Genomic DNA, 18,279 nt, shown 5'->3' on the forward strand with positions numbered 1-18,279 from the left:
GATGGCCATGTGTAATAACAGAGGAACCTTAGTAACAGACTCCACACCGGCTCGTCTCAGTAGCCTGGGAGACTCTGCCATGCTGCTACTGGCTCCAGTAACCTCTCCATTAGCGACAGCTCCACACAATAAACAGTCTCTCGACCCACATGCAAAGCCTCGGGAACATTGAGTTCCCGCTGCTTCACGGGCGGCAGCTCGATGAGAAACGGGGCTCCGCTCTTTTCCTCTTTCCCTCCTTGTCTCTTTGTTCCTTCCTCAGTCTCTCCGTCTCTTTGTCTCTCGTCCCCTCCTCACTCTTTCTCCATCCCTCCTCTTTACACTTTCTCTTCCTCTTGCTCAACCCCGTGTCCTTGTCTCTCTCCCTCCTTCCCTCTTTTTCTCTTTCTCTCTCTGCAAACTCTCTCTCTCTCTCCAAACTATCTCCCTCTCTCTCTCTCTCTCTCTCTCTCTCTCTCTCTCCAAACTCTCTCCCTCTCTCTCTCTCTCTCTCTCTCTCTACAAACTCTCTCTCTCTCTCTCCAAACTCTCTCCCTCTCTCTCCCTCCCTCTCTTTCTCTCTTTCTCTCTCTCTCTCTCTCTCTCTCTCTCTCTCTCTCTCTCTCTCTCTCTCTCTCTCTCTCTCTCTCTCTCCCTCTGTCTCTCTCTCTCTCTCTCTCCCTCCCTCTCTCTCTCTCTCTCTCTCTCTCTCTCCAAATGCTCTCTCTCTCTGATTTCCAGGTGATTGTAGAGCTGACAGATCCTCTCCTATATTTAACGCTGGGTTGTTACGACAGTGCAGAAGGGAGACAAGCAGCACACATCTGCTGTTCTTCTCCTCTAATGACTAAACAAACGTCTGCTGTGTTTGTGTGTGTTGGTGTGGTGTGTTCTGGTGGGTGTCTGTGAGTGTGTGTGTGTGTGTGTGTGTATGTGTGTGTGTATTTGTGTGGCACATGCCAGAGAAAAGCAGGGCAGACTTCTTCATTTATCTTCACAGTGAGTGGCTAATGGTACAGGTGAGACACAGACACAAACACACACCCACACCCACACACAGACATCTCCATCTTCCCCTAGACCGTTCAGCATGACCTGTCCTTTCTGTCTCCAGCCAGACAGCATCCTGAGTAATCCTCCTGCAGGCCAGTCTAGACAACGCTCCACCTCATTCGGAGGGCCTTTCAGAGTCATTCCCTTACTTATTTGTTTTCATGAATAATTCAGTAATTAACTTTGACACCGTGTCTTAGGAATTGTGCTATTTAAATAAGACAGAGCGTACCTAATTGAGGATCGTTGGCAAACGGCTAGCTCCCACAACTTGGTTTGTTATTTCTTCTGTTCCCAGGAGATCCTGGAAGGTATATTGGTTTTGTTCTTTTTTTGTTTGCTGGTGAATGTCAGCCTTCACATTAATCCATGGCTGGTGCTCTTTTTAGAAACCTTTTCCATTTTGAACTTGTTTATTTAGGGTGTGTTGTCATTCATTTTTTATTCAAATTACGAATAAGTTAAAACATTCATCATTGGCTTCTGAAATCAATGCTTCAACTTGCACATGTTGTTGTCGACACAGTAAGTGCTCTGTGAGCTGACGGTAATGTTCCTTCTAACGGTTACTGGTCGACAATAGCTAAACATCCTCTCTTCAGCCATGTCCTTTGACAGGCATTGCACAGAACAATGCGTTGTATCCATAACAAGGACTTGTTAGTGTCGCGTACACTGCCCTCCTACCACACTGCACTGAGAGACAGCCTTCCTCTCCTTCATTTTCGGAGTCATTTGAACATTACTGCTGGTCGGAGAATGTTTATGTGCATGTCTGTCTAAAAAGATGAGTGTTCTGTGTACTCCTTGACTCGTTTTCAGTTTATCTGAATGACAGGATCGTGTGAGCGACATGAGGGCTGTACTGGAAATACATTCTTCAGGTATTCAGTCTACAGTAGAATTCCATAACACGGATATGTTCATGGTGGATATTGTGAGGGTGGAAGGACAACAGAGAAGCTCATTCCTGCTTCTGGGTTTCACTCAAACCAAACACTCTTGGCTTTCATGGAACTAAAGTGTGGTCAGGCTCCCTCAGTAAACATTCTCTCTGATCCTCCTCCGGGTTGATTATCTTCACTTCAGTAGTCAGAGGTCACCATTGGGATCTCGATGGAAACCACAACCCTTCCCTCCTCCTCCTCCTCCTCCTCCTCCTCCTCCTCCTCCTCCTCCTCCTCCTCCTCCTCCTCCTCCTCCTCCTCCTCCTCCTCCTCCTCCTCCTCCTCCTCCTCCTCCCCTCCCTCCTCCTCCTCCACTCCACCCCTGCCCACTCCCAATCCCACAGTCCATTCACACCAACCTCATGACCTTTCCGATGAATAGTGCATGACTGACTGAGTCAACATAATCAATGTTTGACTGGGTGTAAATGGGACTGTGGCCTTGACTGCTACATTGTTCCCTGTTGGAAGCTGGCTATGACATCGCTGTGATTTTTGACAGAAAAGTGAGCCATTCTATGCTTCTTGATGTCTGTGGATTCCTGTTCTTTCATTCATTTCCATTTAGCAGATGTCTTTATCCAAAGCTTTACCCGACCCATCTGTTGATCACTTGTGCTCTTTATTAAGAACAGTTGGTTGAGTGTATACTCTTTTACACATTGTACAAACAGTTACACAGGCCTATTGGGTGCAACATTATAATAACAATGCATCTTTAACATGGTTTGTTACAGCAGCACAACAGTGGAGAATCAAAAGACACGATTAAAGCTATACTTTTGGACATTATCACAACACCCTAGTACACAGCAAGGGTACAACTTCAGCCCATGACCTCCAACACTATTGATGCTTACACTGTAGGTCTCCTTTATCAGAGACTTAAACAAACACATAGGGTAATGTCTGTTAATTTTAGAAAAAGAAAACGTTTGGAACAATAGTGTATATGCACAGTCACGTTTCCCGCTCGACCACGAGGTCAGAACGCTGGACAGCTCCCCCTGCTCTCTGGTGTCACACAAAACAATCATGTCCTCAAAGCCTCTCTCGCTTGATTTGGCTGTTGGCTCAGAAAGCCGGGCGGCGAGCCAACTCTCTCAGCTTTCAGTGTATTGATTCATTGAGACTGTGTTCACTGGGTGAACTCCGACTCATGTTGGAAAGACTCGCCATGAATGATTTCACTTTGTGAGCGTAATAGTTCCGTAGGTTGACGGAGGGAGGCACCTCTTTTATCCCCTCGTCGAAATCGCAGCTCCTCATGGCGATTTCGAGCTGTTTCTGCAGCTTGTAGAAGAGGGAGAACTTATTAAATATGAGCGTTATCGGAAGCACGACCACCAAGATGCCTGCGAGGATGCACGCCGACGCGGTCAGTTTACCCGCGATGGACACCGGCACCACATCTCCGTAGCCAACGGTCGTCATGCTTACCGTAGCCCACCACCAGCACGCGGGGATGGTGGAGAGATCCTCGCTGTCTTCCTTCTCCACGGTGTAGGGCCATCACGGAAAAAAACGACACCCCCACCGCCAGGTAGAGGAGCAGGAGGCCCACCTCCTTGTAGCTGTTCTTCAGGGTGGCGCCGAGGGAGCGCAGCCCGGTGGAGTGACGGGCGAGCTTCAGGATGCGGAAGATCCTCATCAGGCGCAGCACCTGCGCCACGCGCCCCAGGTTCGCCAGGGCGGGACTGCTTTCGGCCACCAGGTTGATGACGAGCGTCAGGTAGAACGGCAGGATGGACACCAGGTCGATCAAGTTCAGGGGGTGCTCGAAAAAGTGGACGAGGTCAGGCGCCACGGTGAACCTGGTGACCAGCTCGAAGGTGAACCAACCTATGCCGAAGTGCTCACCGTCTCAAACCTGGGGTCCTCCAGCAGTTGGCCCTCGCTGTCCCTCGAACTAAACTCCGTCATGCTGTTCATGCACATGGTGGCGATGGAGCCCAGTACGACGAGAATGGAGAGGATACTGATGACCCGGCTAGCTACGGAATAACCAGGATTATCCAGCATCAGCCAGACGCGCCGCCGGGCGCTCCCTAAGGGCTGCTTGTCGAACTTGGTGGCATCGTTGTAGAATTCTAGTATCTCGTCGAAAGAAGACGTGGTGGCTGCCTCCGTCCTCGCTTCCGTCCCAGTCGTCGCGGTCTGTGTCCATTTTCCTGCAGTGGTAAGCGTTACTGCAACAGGAGTCTATGAAGAACTCGTTGATGCCCCAGTACTCGATCTCCTGGCTGAAAGAGAAGATACAGAGTTCTGCCATGACATGAAGACGTCCGGTGTTGTAGAAATTCAACACGTAGGGGAACAGAGGCGGGATTCCTGTCGAAATAAAACTCTTTCTCTGTGTCATCGTAGTCGTCACACAGTTCCAGTATTGACTCTTTTGATTGGCAGAGCAGCAGACGGGCCAGACGAGTCTCGGGGAAGCGAGACAGCATGTTGGACAGCAGTCTCTTCTTGAACCCGCCGACGTTGATGCGGATGGCATTGTCCTCGTACGCGCCATTCAGCTCCTCGAGACTCTGTCCGGTCATGGCTGGCGCGAATGGCTGGTCAGAGTCGCAAATCCTGCGAGGCAGACAAAGACTTTAATCAGAGACCGCGGTACGGGGGTTGGAATCGTTCTCGAAAGTGGGCAATAAACTGAGGCTATTCAGACTTGACGACGAGGACCGAACGCTGTCAGATTAACAAACGTGTTCGAACGTGTACAGTGTCTTTGTCTGATTTTCTGCTCAACGATGAAATAATAGGCTACTATCCAGAATCAGAATTTTGTTATGTAAAATGACTAAGACCAAAACCAATACTCCAGGATATGCTTGGAGTCGAACGACACAATAAAGACAGTGCTTCTGGAAGAGTACCTTTCATCTGTAGTTGAACTTTGCATCAATTACACCATGCTTGTGGTCAATGAGTCTCGTTGACAATTAAACCTAGGCTAATAAAAAATAACATTTTTGATAATGTGGTATCTTCTGTAAAGACAACTTACTTTCGTATACGCCCTTTTGGCACTCTTCGTTTACACAGCGTGTCTTTTTTGCTGCAACTCCGTTGAAGGCATTGTGTTCCGCGGAGCTTGCGAGTAAGTTCAGATAGCCTACGTAGATGATTTGTTTCTCTGCGACGATAAATAACTGGTCTCTAAAATCTGTCACGCTTTATTGTCTGGGTAGACAGGGATTTCCCGGCATCCGATGATTTCCCTCAGACATGAAAGATGTGTCCTCCCCCAGATTTCCCTACAGGCTGTGTATCATTAAAGCATTCACCAGAAACCGGGTGCCTCGATCTAAAGTAGAAAGCCGCTCCAAGTGCTTCGATTTTCAGAGGGAATTCCTCGGGTCTTCGATCTAACCCCTCTCTTTTGCTGCGCAGCAACACGTACGCACCGCCCTCCGACTGATCACAACACCTCCGTGGTGCTGAAAGGGACAGCTCCAGTAGAGAGAGTGTGAGAGAGAAAGAGAGAGACAGTCACGAACGGTCTCAGGCACGCGCGCGCCTGGCGCTGTAGGTCGACCTCGTCTTGAAATTAGAAAGCCTAACCAACCATGGCAGTAGAAGAGGAAGACAGATTACTCGTCTGTAAAGGTTAGGATTGATTAGTGGGGATGAAAATAAAGAGTTATTTATCAAACCATTAGACAAGTGTACTAGATAAACAGGATGGTCAGAATTCCAGGTATGCTCTATTGATTGGGCCTACAGTAACATGGATATAGTAGTTTTAATTAGAAGATATTGAACTACATTCAGTAAACAACAGAGACCTACTGGCTTGGTTCCTGCAGAATGGCAGACCCATCGAATGCGTAACCATGTCAATCAAGCATGGCAAAACTAGAGCCCAGATTGATGTCACACTAGCATACACTCCTTCGAGATTCCAAGTCACGCTTGATGTGTGCTTGCATGTGTATACATGTGCGTGCGTGTGTTCATAACATATTTCATTAATGGGGCATCTGTATATATAATCCAAACACCACACTTCTTGAGTAATTGAGGAGAAATAAGTCTGTAAACCAATATCAATGAATGTGTGAATAAATATATGAAGAGCTTCAACCTCTACTCTCCCAAGAGACAAACGCTGCAGACAGCAGGGATCTGAGGACATCTCATTAGGTGCTTTCAGAGCAGCTACTGTCTCTTCAGGTGATCTTACCCAAGTCATCTTCATATCCCGATTAAAGGGATAATGCCAAGTTTTCTGATAAGCGACTGTTTTTGTTAACGGAATACCTAGAAACGCGACGCCATTCTGGCAGACCCAGCGCAGCAGTGTGACGATGATGATGATGATCCAGGGTACGTTTTCCACGGCTGCTTCTCAGAAGACACGCTGCGTGAGGGGAACGTCGCCATCAACTTACCAAGACTGGGAATTTGAGGAACCAGCTCCCCCCCCTCACCCCCCGCTGTGTTCCAAACCATCAGTCGTTCACATGCAGCTCGTTCCTGGCGGGGCTTCAAACAGGCTTCAGTCTCAGCGGAGGCTGAGAGGAGGCCCGACACGGTGAGGTGACCCAGTAAATTCAGCTGTGAAAGAAAAGACAGCTTTATTGTTTTCTTCCAGGCAGGACCATTCAAACAAGAGAGAACATAAATGTCCTCAGTATCGAGATGATCAGTAACCAAGATGTTTGGCCTGACCTTAAATCATTACAAATAAACAGTTTGGCCCCTCAGTTTGAAACCACAGACAGCCAGGATGTATATAACACCAGATTTCTCTCCTCTTTCAGCCACAAGGCACTTGGAATGAGCTACTTAGTGCATGGGGAGTCATTGACTAAAGTCTCAAAGCCAATCCTTCTCCCTTAAGTCAATTTCCAGAAGCGTAGTTAAGGCAGTTTAGAAGGTTTGATATGTTTGGGACTTGCAGTCAATGTTTCAGAAACAGGGTATTTTTTTGGGAGCATATCCTCGAAGCCTTTCGTAGTGCATATAAATCAAGTCGCTTTTAAAGTATTCCTACATCACTCTAAAGCCATTCTTCACTTGAACGATTTTGTTCTCTAATCCCATCTTCCTGCTTGAGGGGAGCCAAATCACCCCGCTTCCTCTTTCAGGGCTCTGAGATGATGTTCCCTTCTGCGCCTGTCAATTGTGTAGGGAGGGAAGGTACCTCCTTCCTTCTCCCTCGTTCTCTGACTGTCTTCCTCCCTCCGAGCCCGAGGGGCAGGCATGGCAGAGATTGTGTGTGCAGTGTGCGTAGGAGTGCTTCTCCTCTCTCTCTCTCTCTCTCTCTCTCTCTCTCTCTCTCTCTCTCTCTCTCTCTCTCTCTCTCTCTCTCTCTCTCTCTCTCTCTCTCTCTCTCTCTCTCTCTTTCTCTCTCTCTTACTCTCTCCTCTCTCTTTCTCTCTCTCTCTTACTCTCTCCTTCTCTCTCTCTCTCTCTCTCTGTCTCTCTCCTCTCTCTCTCTGTTTTCATTCTCAAACTCTGTCTCTCTCGCCATGTCTCTCTCTCTCAGCCTAGAAAATGCAATTTGTCAGAGGTCAGACAATATGCTGACCTCATCCGTGGAAGCAACCATCAGGTGGTCATTTCAGGGTTCATATTCTGCCCCACAACGGGACACTGACCACGGGGAGATTGGCCTGTTTAAGGCCCCCGGCGCATGATAAACGCTGTCAATAAAGTTGGCCATATGTTGAAGTCTGAACGCCTGCCAGCAGCTCACATCGTTTGGAGCTGCTGAGGGAAGCCGTGGCAGAAGACTGAGCTGCAGGGGATTCTGGGAGATTTATGACAGGCGTATAGAGGAATCTGTTAAGTCATGCAACTGAGACTAACTACTGAAAAAATAAAACATGCCGTGTGACTTATTCCACTTCTCTCCTTCATGCGAAGATAATCACCTGGACTCTGGCATGGAGGGGGTGTCAGATTAGAAAGTCTGCAGAGAGCAGCACTCACTCATTGTTGATTCAGCATGGGATTAAATGACTCCAAATGAATTCAGGCACCACAGGATATATTTGCAATTGAAAGAGAATTTTGGAAATAATCCATTAATGTTTGTGTCAAGATTAGTTCAGCGTTCCAGATATTCTGTGTGTGCTTGTGCACATGGATCAGTGTGTGTGTGGGTCTGTGTTTTGTGCTTGGGTCTGTGTGTATGTGTTTGTGTTGGAAGGTGTTTGCTTTTGAAACACGGTGCCAATCCATCTGTGCAGGGTATTTTATATATGAGAGCTAGCCAGAACAAAACAGTGGCTGTATCTCTTCATTGTTATGGATGAACACTGATTAGAAGAGGGGAAAAAAATACTTGAGAGCAGCCAGGAGGAGATGCTAATCAATTGACTAGCTCAGCCATGCAGGTGGACTCATTATTCATATGACCATCATCATATGAGATCAGGCATTTTTGTTCTCCAATGTCCACTTTCACCAGGATTCATTTTTCTATTTGTTTTCTGCAGCTGTTGATGAGCTTGCTAATGACAGAAGGATGAGAAGAGAGTCTAGATGATCATCCTTTAGTGTTGTTCGTTGTGTAGGTGTTGGTACTGTATATGTAAACTTCTCAACTCCAACTGATGTAACATAACCATGTTTTTTTCATAGATCGCTGACTCCTATTGCCTATTTTTACCTCGTTGTCCGTTTCAGGCATTTAAGTTCCTCCAACCATCCGTTAGATGGCGCCTACTTTCCCGTGTTCAGGATGCAAGTATTTTTGAGAGGGCTGTCATGCTGCCAACCTTGTGTACATGTGCCGTACAGGTGGAGCACTGCTCTAAGCATGCGCAATTGCACAACTGTTTTAATTGATTGTTTTGTCTTGTTGGTGCATTTCAGTCGTAATCGATCCGGCATTTCCGCAATAAACAGTCATTGATAATGATGTAATGTAAACATGATGTAAACATGTTTCTTTTGGACTTTGTAAAAATACTGTTACTAATGTGTTTTGGGGGTTTTACTTTTACAATTAATGCCACGGAAAAACAAAACAAAATCACTTTGTAGCATTGCCCCGCTATTCTATTCTTTGAATTTTGTCATGCTTTTGTTTGAACAAGTTGGGAGGGTATCAGAGCTGTCTATTGGCTAGATCTGATAAATACTTGTCACAAGTGCGCCACTATCCCATTCAGTGGACACACCTGTCCAAGCCTCATGAGACAGGACGGAAGACGTGAGTCTTTCCACTCTGACACGAATGAGACACACCTGCGAGATGTCCTGGCTGGAAAGCCGGCAGAGATGCAAAGTGTGCAGTTGAGTTGTCGAATTGATGGCCATGGACGGAATACGGGAGGAAAACATGACGAACTCAACTTTTGATAACTTTATTACTGAGCGAGTAGGACATAATGCTTCTAAGCTGAGTGATATCCGCGACCCGTTTTTAACGGTAAGCTCCTTAAATATAATTTTTTACCACGTTATTGTCGCTTAGATATTTTTCGTAAAATTTATTGCAAAAATATATATTAGGTATGCATGTATTTAAAATTAAATAGGCTACGCGATGTGGTCATAGATCACATGACGCAAATGTCTTTAGGTTTTATTCCTTATTCACTATTTTGGTGGCTTCTGACAACTAAAAAAAGTGACGTTGCAATACTTATCCTTTTTACTTTTTCCAAATGATCCTTTAACTTTTTATACTGTCAGAGAATGTTTTGACTATTCAGGAAATGCCTACTGTCTTTTTCCAAAGCTTTGTTGGAGCAGGAAGTTACTGATCTCTGCCAATCTGATAATATTAAACCAAGGCTTACAGTTCTGGAGTGGCTGGTGCTGGATGTTTGTGGGATTTACATTCTACAGTACATCCAAATACATAATCCTCAATCTCTGAATATTTTTTGTTTCTTTTTTTGTTTCTTACTTTCTGTCTTTTCTTCCACCATGATAATCTCCTAACCTCCTTCACATTAACTCTCTGTGTTCTCTGGGGCACGTTTCTGTGACCTCACCAGGCCTGGGAGAATAGAACCAGTGTGTGTGTGTGTGTGTGTGTTAGAACAGGCTGTCTCTGAGGCATCTCCACACCACTGGTCCCCACTGCCCTCCTACCTCAGCCTGCCCTAGTTCTCTCCACGCTGGCTGTCCATTCCCAGAACCCTCCATCCCCCCTACCTACCATCAGGCCATCCCAGGAACAGATCAGCATTGTCAGGGACAAAGGGAAAGCCTGTCTCCCTGGAGAAAGCCCGGAGGGAAGGGAACATTGTTGTCAGTTGTCACTCCTATGACAGCGTTCCATCACTGTAGTGAGACCACAGAGGGAGGGACGGAGGGAGGAGGAGGGGAGAGAAAGGGAGAGGTTGTATATAGAGAAGGGGAGAGATGGACAATAGGTATGTGTGGGGGACAAAATAAGTGTGTGTGGGGGACAATAAGTGTGTGTGTGGGGGGGGTGTATGTCCAGAATGCACCAGCCATGAAAGTGTGACACTTGTGGGATTATGTTGAGCTCTCCAAGACACACAGGAACTCACACACAAGTACCTATGATTACATTTTCTCGGGGTGTTTTCTAAGTAGTAAATTACCGTGTTTAACAACATGAGGAAAATATTCTTAATCATCTACCTAGGACCAGTGGTAAAAGTAAACAGTGGACCAGTCAAATTATTCCACTAGAGAAAGAAGATTAAAATATCAGATTGCTTTCCAGTGGTTCTCACACAGTCTATTGTTCCTATGCTCGTATCAGTTGTTGGTAGACCTTACAGTTGAATTTAATGTTGTACAGTTAGTAAGTTGTTGATGTGTATTGAGATAGATTTTCAGCCCACAGGTCCTCAATTAAACATTAATGATGTGTTAGGTTGTTCTAACATTAGAAATCACAGTATAACTATGTGATACTGCATCATCTGTGTTTACTGTACTCGCTATTACTGAAATGTTGACAGAATGTGTTGTCTCTCCGTACTTCACTGTGCTATACTCTACTGTAAGAGGAACAGGATGCCCATGTGACCTTAAAGGACCTGCCTGACTGGCAAAGTGGGTAATGTTTGCCAAGCAAGCAATGCAAGACACTCCCAATATGCCAGCCTGTGCCCTTTGTTTGCACTTCCTGAAACAGGAAAACTCTCTCTCTCTTTCTTGCTCTCTTAAACTCTCTCTCTCTACCTCTCTCTCTCTCACACACTTGGAGAGATTTATTGATCTTGGTCCTTGTGCTGCTGGTGAAATGTTTGTGTGTGTGTGTGGGGAGGGGGGGGGGGGATTATTGTGGTTGGATGGGGGAGGGGGGGTTATGGATGAAGGAGCCTCTTGTACTTGTGAATCACCTCCCTAGACACAAGCTGGCAGGAGTTATGGTCTATCTATCTGCTGAGGGAGCATTTGTGTGGAAGGTCTAGTTACACGCACGCATACTCAGGAAAGGTACACGTAAACACAAACAACAACACACCATCACACACCTTTTCAAATCCATCTACGGGCAGCCACACCAACCCTGGCTTGAGGTATGTCTTCTCCAGGGAACTCAGTTTGTGTGTGTGGGGAGTTTGTGTGTCTAGTCTGTGTTGTGTTTTTGTGACTGGTGTGTGTCTGGTGTGTCTGTGTTTGTGTGTGTGTGTGTGTGCGCATGTGCGTGTCTTCCTCCTTCACTCTGTCTTCATAATGATTCTTAATGGGGAACCCTGAGATGCGTGGCGTTGCCCCTGTCTGCTTCACAGTGATTGAGTTTTCCTCTCAGGTATTCAACCCCCCCACCCTGAATTACCCACCTCTGTTATATTTACCCAGTATTGACTTGGCTGCTGGGTTTGTTTTAATGCTGGGAACCTGGTTTCTTTTACACACTGTCTGAATTGCTCTCATAAGCTCTCATTTGTGTTTCAGCAATTATACTGCAATTATAATTCACTGAATGATGTCTGCAAAATTAGGTGAATGTTTCCCTCTGGAGTCAGGAAGCTCAACCATGGTGTGTGTGTGTGTGTGTGTTAGATTGAGACTGAACTGGGGTGTAAGTCTGGGTGTGTGTGTGTCTGAACCATGGTGTGTGTGTGTGTGTGGGATTGAGACTGAACTGTAGTGTATGCCTCTGTGTGTCTGAACCATGATTGTTGATAATGGAATGATGTGGATGCCTAATGTTTGTGTCTAATGGGGTGTATCAGGATGATGGTCTGTGTCCGAGGCCTGTCAGTGACACAGGAGGAAGTGGTGTGTGTGTGTGTGTCTGCGTGCGTGCGTGCGTAACTATCAACACAGTTACTGTCCTCGATAAGATCAAGAGGATCTGTGACTGTCATCTTTCTTAATGGAAACAGCAACAGTACTGTTTTCATGCACGCACATTGTCATCATATCCCTCCCACTGGCCAGAAGAGCAAGCCATATTGATGTACTAATGTTCTCTGTTGTTGTGGTGAGCAGCGAGGAGGGTTGTTGGGGTGTTTATGGAAAGTGTTGTCTTACACGTTTGTTGTTGTTTTGGCCTTGCAGACTTATCTCGTGGGAATCCTCGTCTCTATATGTGGGAACTTCATCATCAGTGTTTCACTGAACATACAGGTGAGGGTGTGTTGGTGTGTAAGGATGTGTTATAAGTTTTATATATATATATATATCAAATCCAGTAAAAAATCCTGTGTGTGTGTATATATATATATATGTATGTGTGTGTGTTTTTCTGACTGTGCTCCCCTGACAGAAATACGCCCACATGCGCCAGTCTCTACGAAGCTCCGAGCCATACTACACCTCCGTCCTGTGGTGGTGTGGCGTCGTGCTCATGGGCGTCGGAGAACTGGGCAACTTTGCCGCCTACGGCTTCGCCCCCGCCTCCCTCATAGCCCCTCTGGGCTGTGTGTCAGTCATCTGTAAGCCCAGCCTGTTAACCCTACATCACTTTATGGTTGTGAAACCATCCCCCTTTGAAGCTGAGCACTGGATTTGAATCCTTGGGTAGCCCACATGGGTTCCTTTCTCCACCCAGTCAACTTTATAACATCATAAAAAATGGATGCCAACTAAAGGTCAGGGTGGTGGCCTCCTTCCACCCAATCAGATGGCTTTGTGATGGTGACTGAGTCTGTTCCTAGCCAGTCAGACAGACTTGGCAGGTCCTAGTGCCACTAGCACCTGTTCAGAGGAAACATTGTAATGGCAGGTTAAATATTGAGCCGGTTCAGGTCACCTTCCTTCTCTCCTCCTTTCCTTTCCCCTCCTCCCCACGATGACTCATGTTTATTAATGACAGCTATTAGCAGACCTGGCAGGTTTTGTTCAGTTGGGAGGCAGGGGGGAGAGGGGGGAGGGAGGGGGGGCGGAGGGGGGTTGGTTTATCAGTACTGAATACTGAAACAAATCTGGGTGAACAGGAAGACATTCAAAGTCGCATGGCTCTAAAGGGATGATGTCATCCCGGAGCCTGCGTGCTCCGTGTCTCTCTGGCTCTGCTTAGCCGAGGCGTCGCGTTCATCTGAGAATGACGGTTCTCTCAGCGGATCGACCCTCAGAGGGAATACACACACACACAGGCGGAGGCTAAGATCATGATGGGTGATGTGTGTGACAGGATCCTGGTTCCCCCCCACCCCCACCCACCCACCACTTCTCGCTCCGCTGCTCCGGCCTACTTCACTGTGTGTATTATGGCGTTGCCATGGTAACTCGTTAGTCCTGACCTGGTCTCTGAGGTAAAGGGAGGAGGACTACATGTGAGGCGTTGCTACTGGAGTGACTGTGGGAGAAATATGGGAGATATTATGTGTAGGGGCCATATCTACCTGTGCAATCTAATACACCTATGCACAGTTCAATTGCATCCATTATTGACAGACCTCTTCTAGAAGATTAGATTTCTAGGAATTATTTTTCTAGGAAGATTTAGCTGTGCTACATGCTAGGGCATGGTAATGACTTTGTTTCTCACCTACAGCCAGCGCTGTCATATCTGTGGTGTTTCTCAAAGAGACGATCCGTGCCTCCGACATCATCGGTAAGTAACCATCACATGACCCTGACACCATCCACAGCCCGTTGTCAACCAGAGGGAAGGACTCCTGAACGGAGAACGGTGATTTAAGATGCTGTTGGTCCCTAGCTGTCAAGAAACATTATGTTTGAGATTACTTGAAATGAGGCCTTGGAGCAGAGAGAGATAAGTCAACAGGAGGGGTTTTGTTTGTTAGCGGTGATGTAGCTGGTGTCTGGAGGATTCAAACCAAACATTTACTCTTCAGTTTACGGCTGATTAAACAGTGAAGTAACCAAAGGCAGTAATGTGATCCAACAAAGACACTAATTGTGTTTGCCGTTAATGTGCGTGATCACTGCGTTCATGGAAGGGCCATTCACTCTTAGGACCTCTCTCACACAGGTCAAACGTAAATGTGCAGGAATCGAACCAACAACCCGTGTACTGGAAGCTGAGCTTAATCTGATCCCCCTGTGATTGGTCCCTGCTCTCCCCTCAGGCGGTACTCTGGCGGTGACAGGGACGTACATCCTCGTGACCTTTGCCCCCCACGCCTCCACCCACATCACCGCCAGCCTGGTCCAGAGGTACGCCATGAGCTGGGCTTTCCTGATCTACGGGGTGAGTGCCTCTCTGACTCCGCCCCCCTCAGAGCTTACCCAAAGTCTCCCAAATCTCTTCCTGTTTACCTGAGGTGTGCTCCACCTGCTACAAAGCAGGATGACTGGGTGTAGATAAGGTTCATATGACGCAAGACTCACTCAATACTATTCTTGACGCTAAAGTGATTGGCGTTGCGTAGAGACAAACTTACGGGCAACATTTGTTAGTTCTCCCTTTTGGGCAGGATCTTCTTTGTCATAGAGAGAAAGCAGTCCTGGATACTCTGTCCTGTCATCGGTCATGTGATCTCTCAGTGCTGCGAGGCCCGTGGTGTCGACTATGTCCGTCTGCCTCCTATGTGATCCTCATTCTGCTCACAGTCACCCATTCGTTTCCTGAACCATTTCTCAAGTCGCTTCCACACCCCAGAAATGTGTCTGTGTTTACCATGCCCCTAAGAGTACTGAGGGGCTGAAATAGATTTGAACGACATCAAAAGAAAGACAAGAAAGACAAATGTGTGGTTTGAACAGACGGCAGGAAATCAGCAGATGGATGTTCGAGCACTGCAAACTCCTGTCTTCAGCCCCGGTGACAGGGGTGATGGATGGGGGTCTAAAATAAGACGCTCTTTTCCAACCCAGGGGATGAATGGATAAACGAATGGATGCCTTCAGAATCCTCATCAGCTCTTTCCTCAAGGAGCAGGAAACGCTGATGATTCGTTTAGAAGAATGCAGGGGAGAGACCGATGTTGTCCTCACATCCGCATGACAAACATAAAGCTGGCTCCACCCGTGTGGGAATGACTCCTTCTGAATATGAAGCACACCTTTCCGCCATTCTATAGTGTATAAGGGTGGTTTAAGATTATACCACGGCTTTTCATACCTCTGTATTGTCAGGGAGGTCTTTGGTAACCATGAAAAGAAACCATGGAAACGCATAGAGCAGGCCAGATATGGGATCTCATGTACCTCTCACAGAGACTGAAGAATGATAGCTTTCTGTATTTCTGGCATTCACCTGTTTCTGGTGCCTCTGTCTGACCGTGTTTTATAATAATGGTTCCTCTAATAGCTGAGTACGGCTACCGAACTCCCAAGGACAGACTGGGAACCGTTCTCATTAACGAAGCGGGACAATCATTTCATCTCTCGGTTAGGGCCATTTGTTTCAATTAGAGCATGGTGTTCGCTGCCCATTTTGTTACGCTGAGGAGACGTTCATGCCTGGTCGAGGTTGGAGACTGCAGGGGAATTTCAATGTAATTCCAGAGAGTGTTGGCAGGGCCTGGAGGGTTTTGGTGTGACCGGGTCACACAGTCCCAGAGAGGACCATATCTCTGACTTGACAGGAACTTGGAAGAAGTGGGGGGGTTTTTCCCCTGTATTTCATTAATTTTTGTCCTTTTGCCTTCTCTGTTCTTTTTGCCTCTTCTCCTCTACCCGACCCATCTTTCCCTCGTCCTTTCACTACTACCTCTCTCTCTCCTCCCCATCTCTCTCCTACTCTTCGCTCGACCCAGTTCATAGAGGTCCTCCTGTTTTGCATTCTGCTCTACCTGTACAAGGTCAGCAAGATGAAACACATCGTCATAGTGATGCTGCTGATCGCTCTGCTGGGTAAGATCACACGGTCAATACCAGAGTCCATCACAGGACCCTGTGCCCTTCAAACGGGCTCCATGTCAATGTTTAATGGTCACATGGTCTCATCTGGTTGCAGCCTCTCTGACAGTGATCTCAGTCAAGGCGGTGTCTGGGATGATCAAAGAGTCTGTGAAGGGCTACATGCAGCTTACCTACCCCATCTTCTACGTCATGCTCGTGGTCATGGTGGCATCCTGCGCTTTCCAGCTCAAGTTTGCCTCTTTATTTGATTTAATTCAAAGAAATGTATAAAGAACAAATATTATGTATGGTTTCTCATTCTACCGTGGAACCATAATTTGATTTAGTCCAATCTTGAACGCTGTCCCCTGATATAAAAATAATAATGTTTTTTTGTATTGGAAGAAATGGAGTGTGCAGAAAAAAAGGATACTGTGACCTTGTCAGTGTAAAGCTGCATTTTAGATTTACGATGGTTCATAAATTCACAGTTTGCCCCTGTAGAGGAAGGCCATGGTTTATTCATATCACATTGGAATAGACGTGTGTGACATTTGTGACTGTTCTCTCCCTCTCTCATCCCAGGTTTCTCAATCAAGCCATGAGAATGTTTGACGCTACTGAAGTCGTCCCTGTCAACTTTGTGTTTTTCACTGCCAGTGCCGTTATAGCAGGTATGGACAATCACAATATCACACTCTCTGATTATGGCTTTCGGAAATAGTATTGTGTTGAGTATCATACCACATCATCAATATATTCTTCATCCATTCATTTAAATTTGTTTTTCAGGAATAGTGTTTTACCAGGAGTTCTATGGATTGGCTTTGTTAAACATATTCATGTTTCTTTTAGGGTAAGTGAGCAATGAAGTAAGCAAGTTAGCAATCAAACTACCCAAATGACTGGGACCAAGCCCATTTAGAACTGTTTGAACCCATCTGACTGTAACCATAGAGATATGATAATGAGCCCTGGCCAATATTGTAATTCTGAGTGTGATGTGTGTTGGTGTGATGTGTGTGTGTGTGTGTGTTCGACTGCAGCTGTCTGCTGTCTTTCCTGGGTGTGTTCCTCATCGCCAGGAATAGGCCAAAGATCAAAACACCAGACCGCAACTTCATAGCTATGGGCCAAATCCCTGGTAAGTAGTTAGTTCACTCCAAACACACAGTATGTCCTCGTAAACTTCACTTCTCTTTAGCCATTTTAAGGAATGTTGGCTTCCCTCGAGTGAAACACAGAACATATCAGTATGACGTATGCTTTATCTTACCTAAATATTTGCGTTACATCAACCAAAATCCAAGTCCAAAACCTAAGTCTTGTGTGGTAAAAAAAACAGAGCTGAAGAGATCCTGTCTGCAGTAAAATCCTTCCGATTCCTCATGTAGCTGGAGATGCTAGACAGATTACGAGCGTGCAGTGATGGAGCTCCAGCAGCGCTGTGTTTGTCTGGGCCTCGTATGGGCTGCTCCAGACTCTCCTACCAGACAGGTGAGAAAGGGAGGGATGTCAGTCTGGTGACCTGAGACAGATGTTTGTTTGTGCCCACAGGGAGAAGACAGACAGACAAGGTCCAGCCAGAGAGCACGTACGGATCGCTGGCGGCCAAACTGTGTACCGGAAGCGAAAAGATTGAGGATTCGTAACTTCAGCACTACTAACACTCACACAGTTAAACGCAAACACATCCACCACAGACGCAGTTAGCACCCAGTCTTTCCTCCTGGGTTGACTGGTAAGGAGCACATGGACAACCTGACTGCGGACAGAGGAGAGAAATACGCTCTGATGCAACAGGAAATACTGGAGAGAAACCTCAGGATCAAACACATTCACCAATGCAATCCAATACTCTGGTTGAATTTAGTTTTTTTGCCCTTCATGAAATTGCACTCATGTTCCTGTTAGCAACTTAACTCACCTCTGGATATTCCTCTCTCAGAACTAAAGCACGTGGTTAGATAACATGTGTTTAGACTTGTCAATTCAATACTTTTTTTATAAACTGTGATTATTTAAATGTCTTGTGAGTGGCCTGAATGCAGCTTGGCAAAGCCAGAGCACCAGTGCCCTCTACTGGTATAAATAAACAACTAACGCCGATGGACACTTCTGTATTTCAAACGGTCATTTTAATTCAATA

At 46.4% G+C, this 18,279-nt stretch overlaps 2 protein-coding genes across 2 annotated transcripts; one reads left to right on the forward strand and one right to left on the reverse strand.

Annotated features, from left to right (window-relative positions):
• Window positions 1–2,622: 2,622 nt before the first annotated feature.
• Window positions 2,623–5,388, reverse strand: LOC136944656 (potassium voltage-gated channel subfamily S member 2-like). The gene is given in 6 exon segments (XM_067238504.1): window positions 2,623–3,485; window positions 3,487–3,839; window positions 3,842–4,106; window positions 4,108–4,305; window positions 4,307–4,559; window positions 4,990–5,388. Coding segments are annotated over 5 exon segments (1,431 nt in total). The 5' UTR covers window positions 4,526–4,559; window positions 4,990–5,388; the 3' UTR covers window positions 2,623–3,089.
• A 3,733-nt stretch (window positions 5,389–9,121) lies between these two features.
• On the forward strand, window positions 9,122–18,249 carry LOC136944536 (NIPA-like protein 2). The gene is made up of 11 exons (XM_067238341.1): window positions 9,122–9,369; window positions 12,438–12,506; window positions 12,646–12,814; window positions 13,876–13,935; window positions 14,414–14,535; window positions 16,046–16,142; window positions 16,246–16,381; window positions 16,716–16,804; window positions 16,923–16,986; window positions 17,177–17,274; window positions 17,688–18,249. The coding sequence occupies exons 1-11, from the start codon at window positions 9,250–9,252 to the stop codon at window positions 17,780–17,782; spliced, it is 1,119 nt and encodes a 372-aa protein (XP_067094442.1). The 5' UTR covers window positions 9,122–9,249; the 3' UTR covers window positions 17,783–18,249.
• The last annotated feature ends 30 nt before the right edge of the window (window positions 18,250–18,279 follow it).

Source organism: Osmerus mordax, chromosome 6 (genome assembly GCF_038355195.1).
Source record: "Osmerus mordax isolate fOsmMor3 chromosome 6, fOsmMor3.pri, whole genome shotgun sequence".
Lineage (NCBI taxonomy): Eukaryota > Metazoa > Chordata > Actinopteri > Osmeriformes > Osmeridae > Osmerus > Osmerus mordax.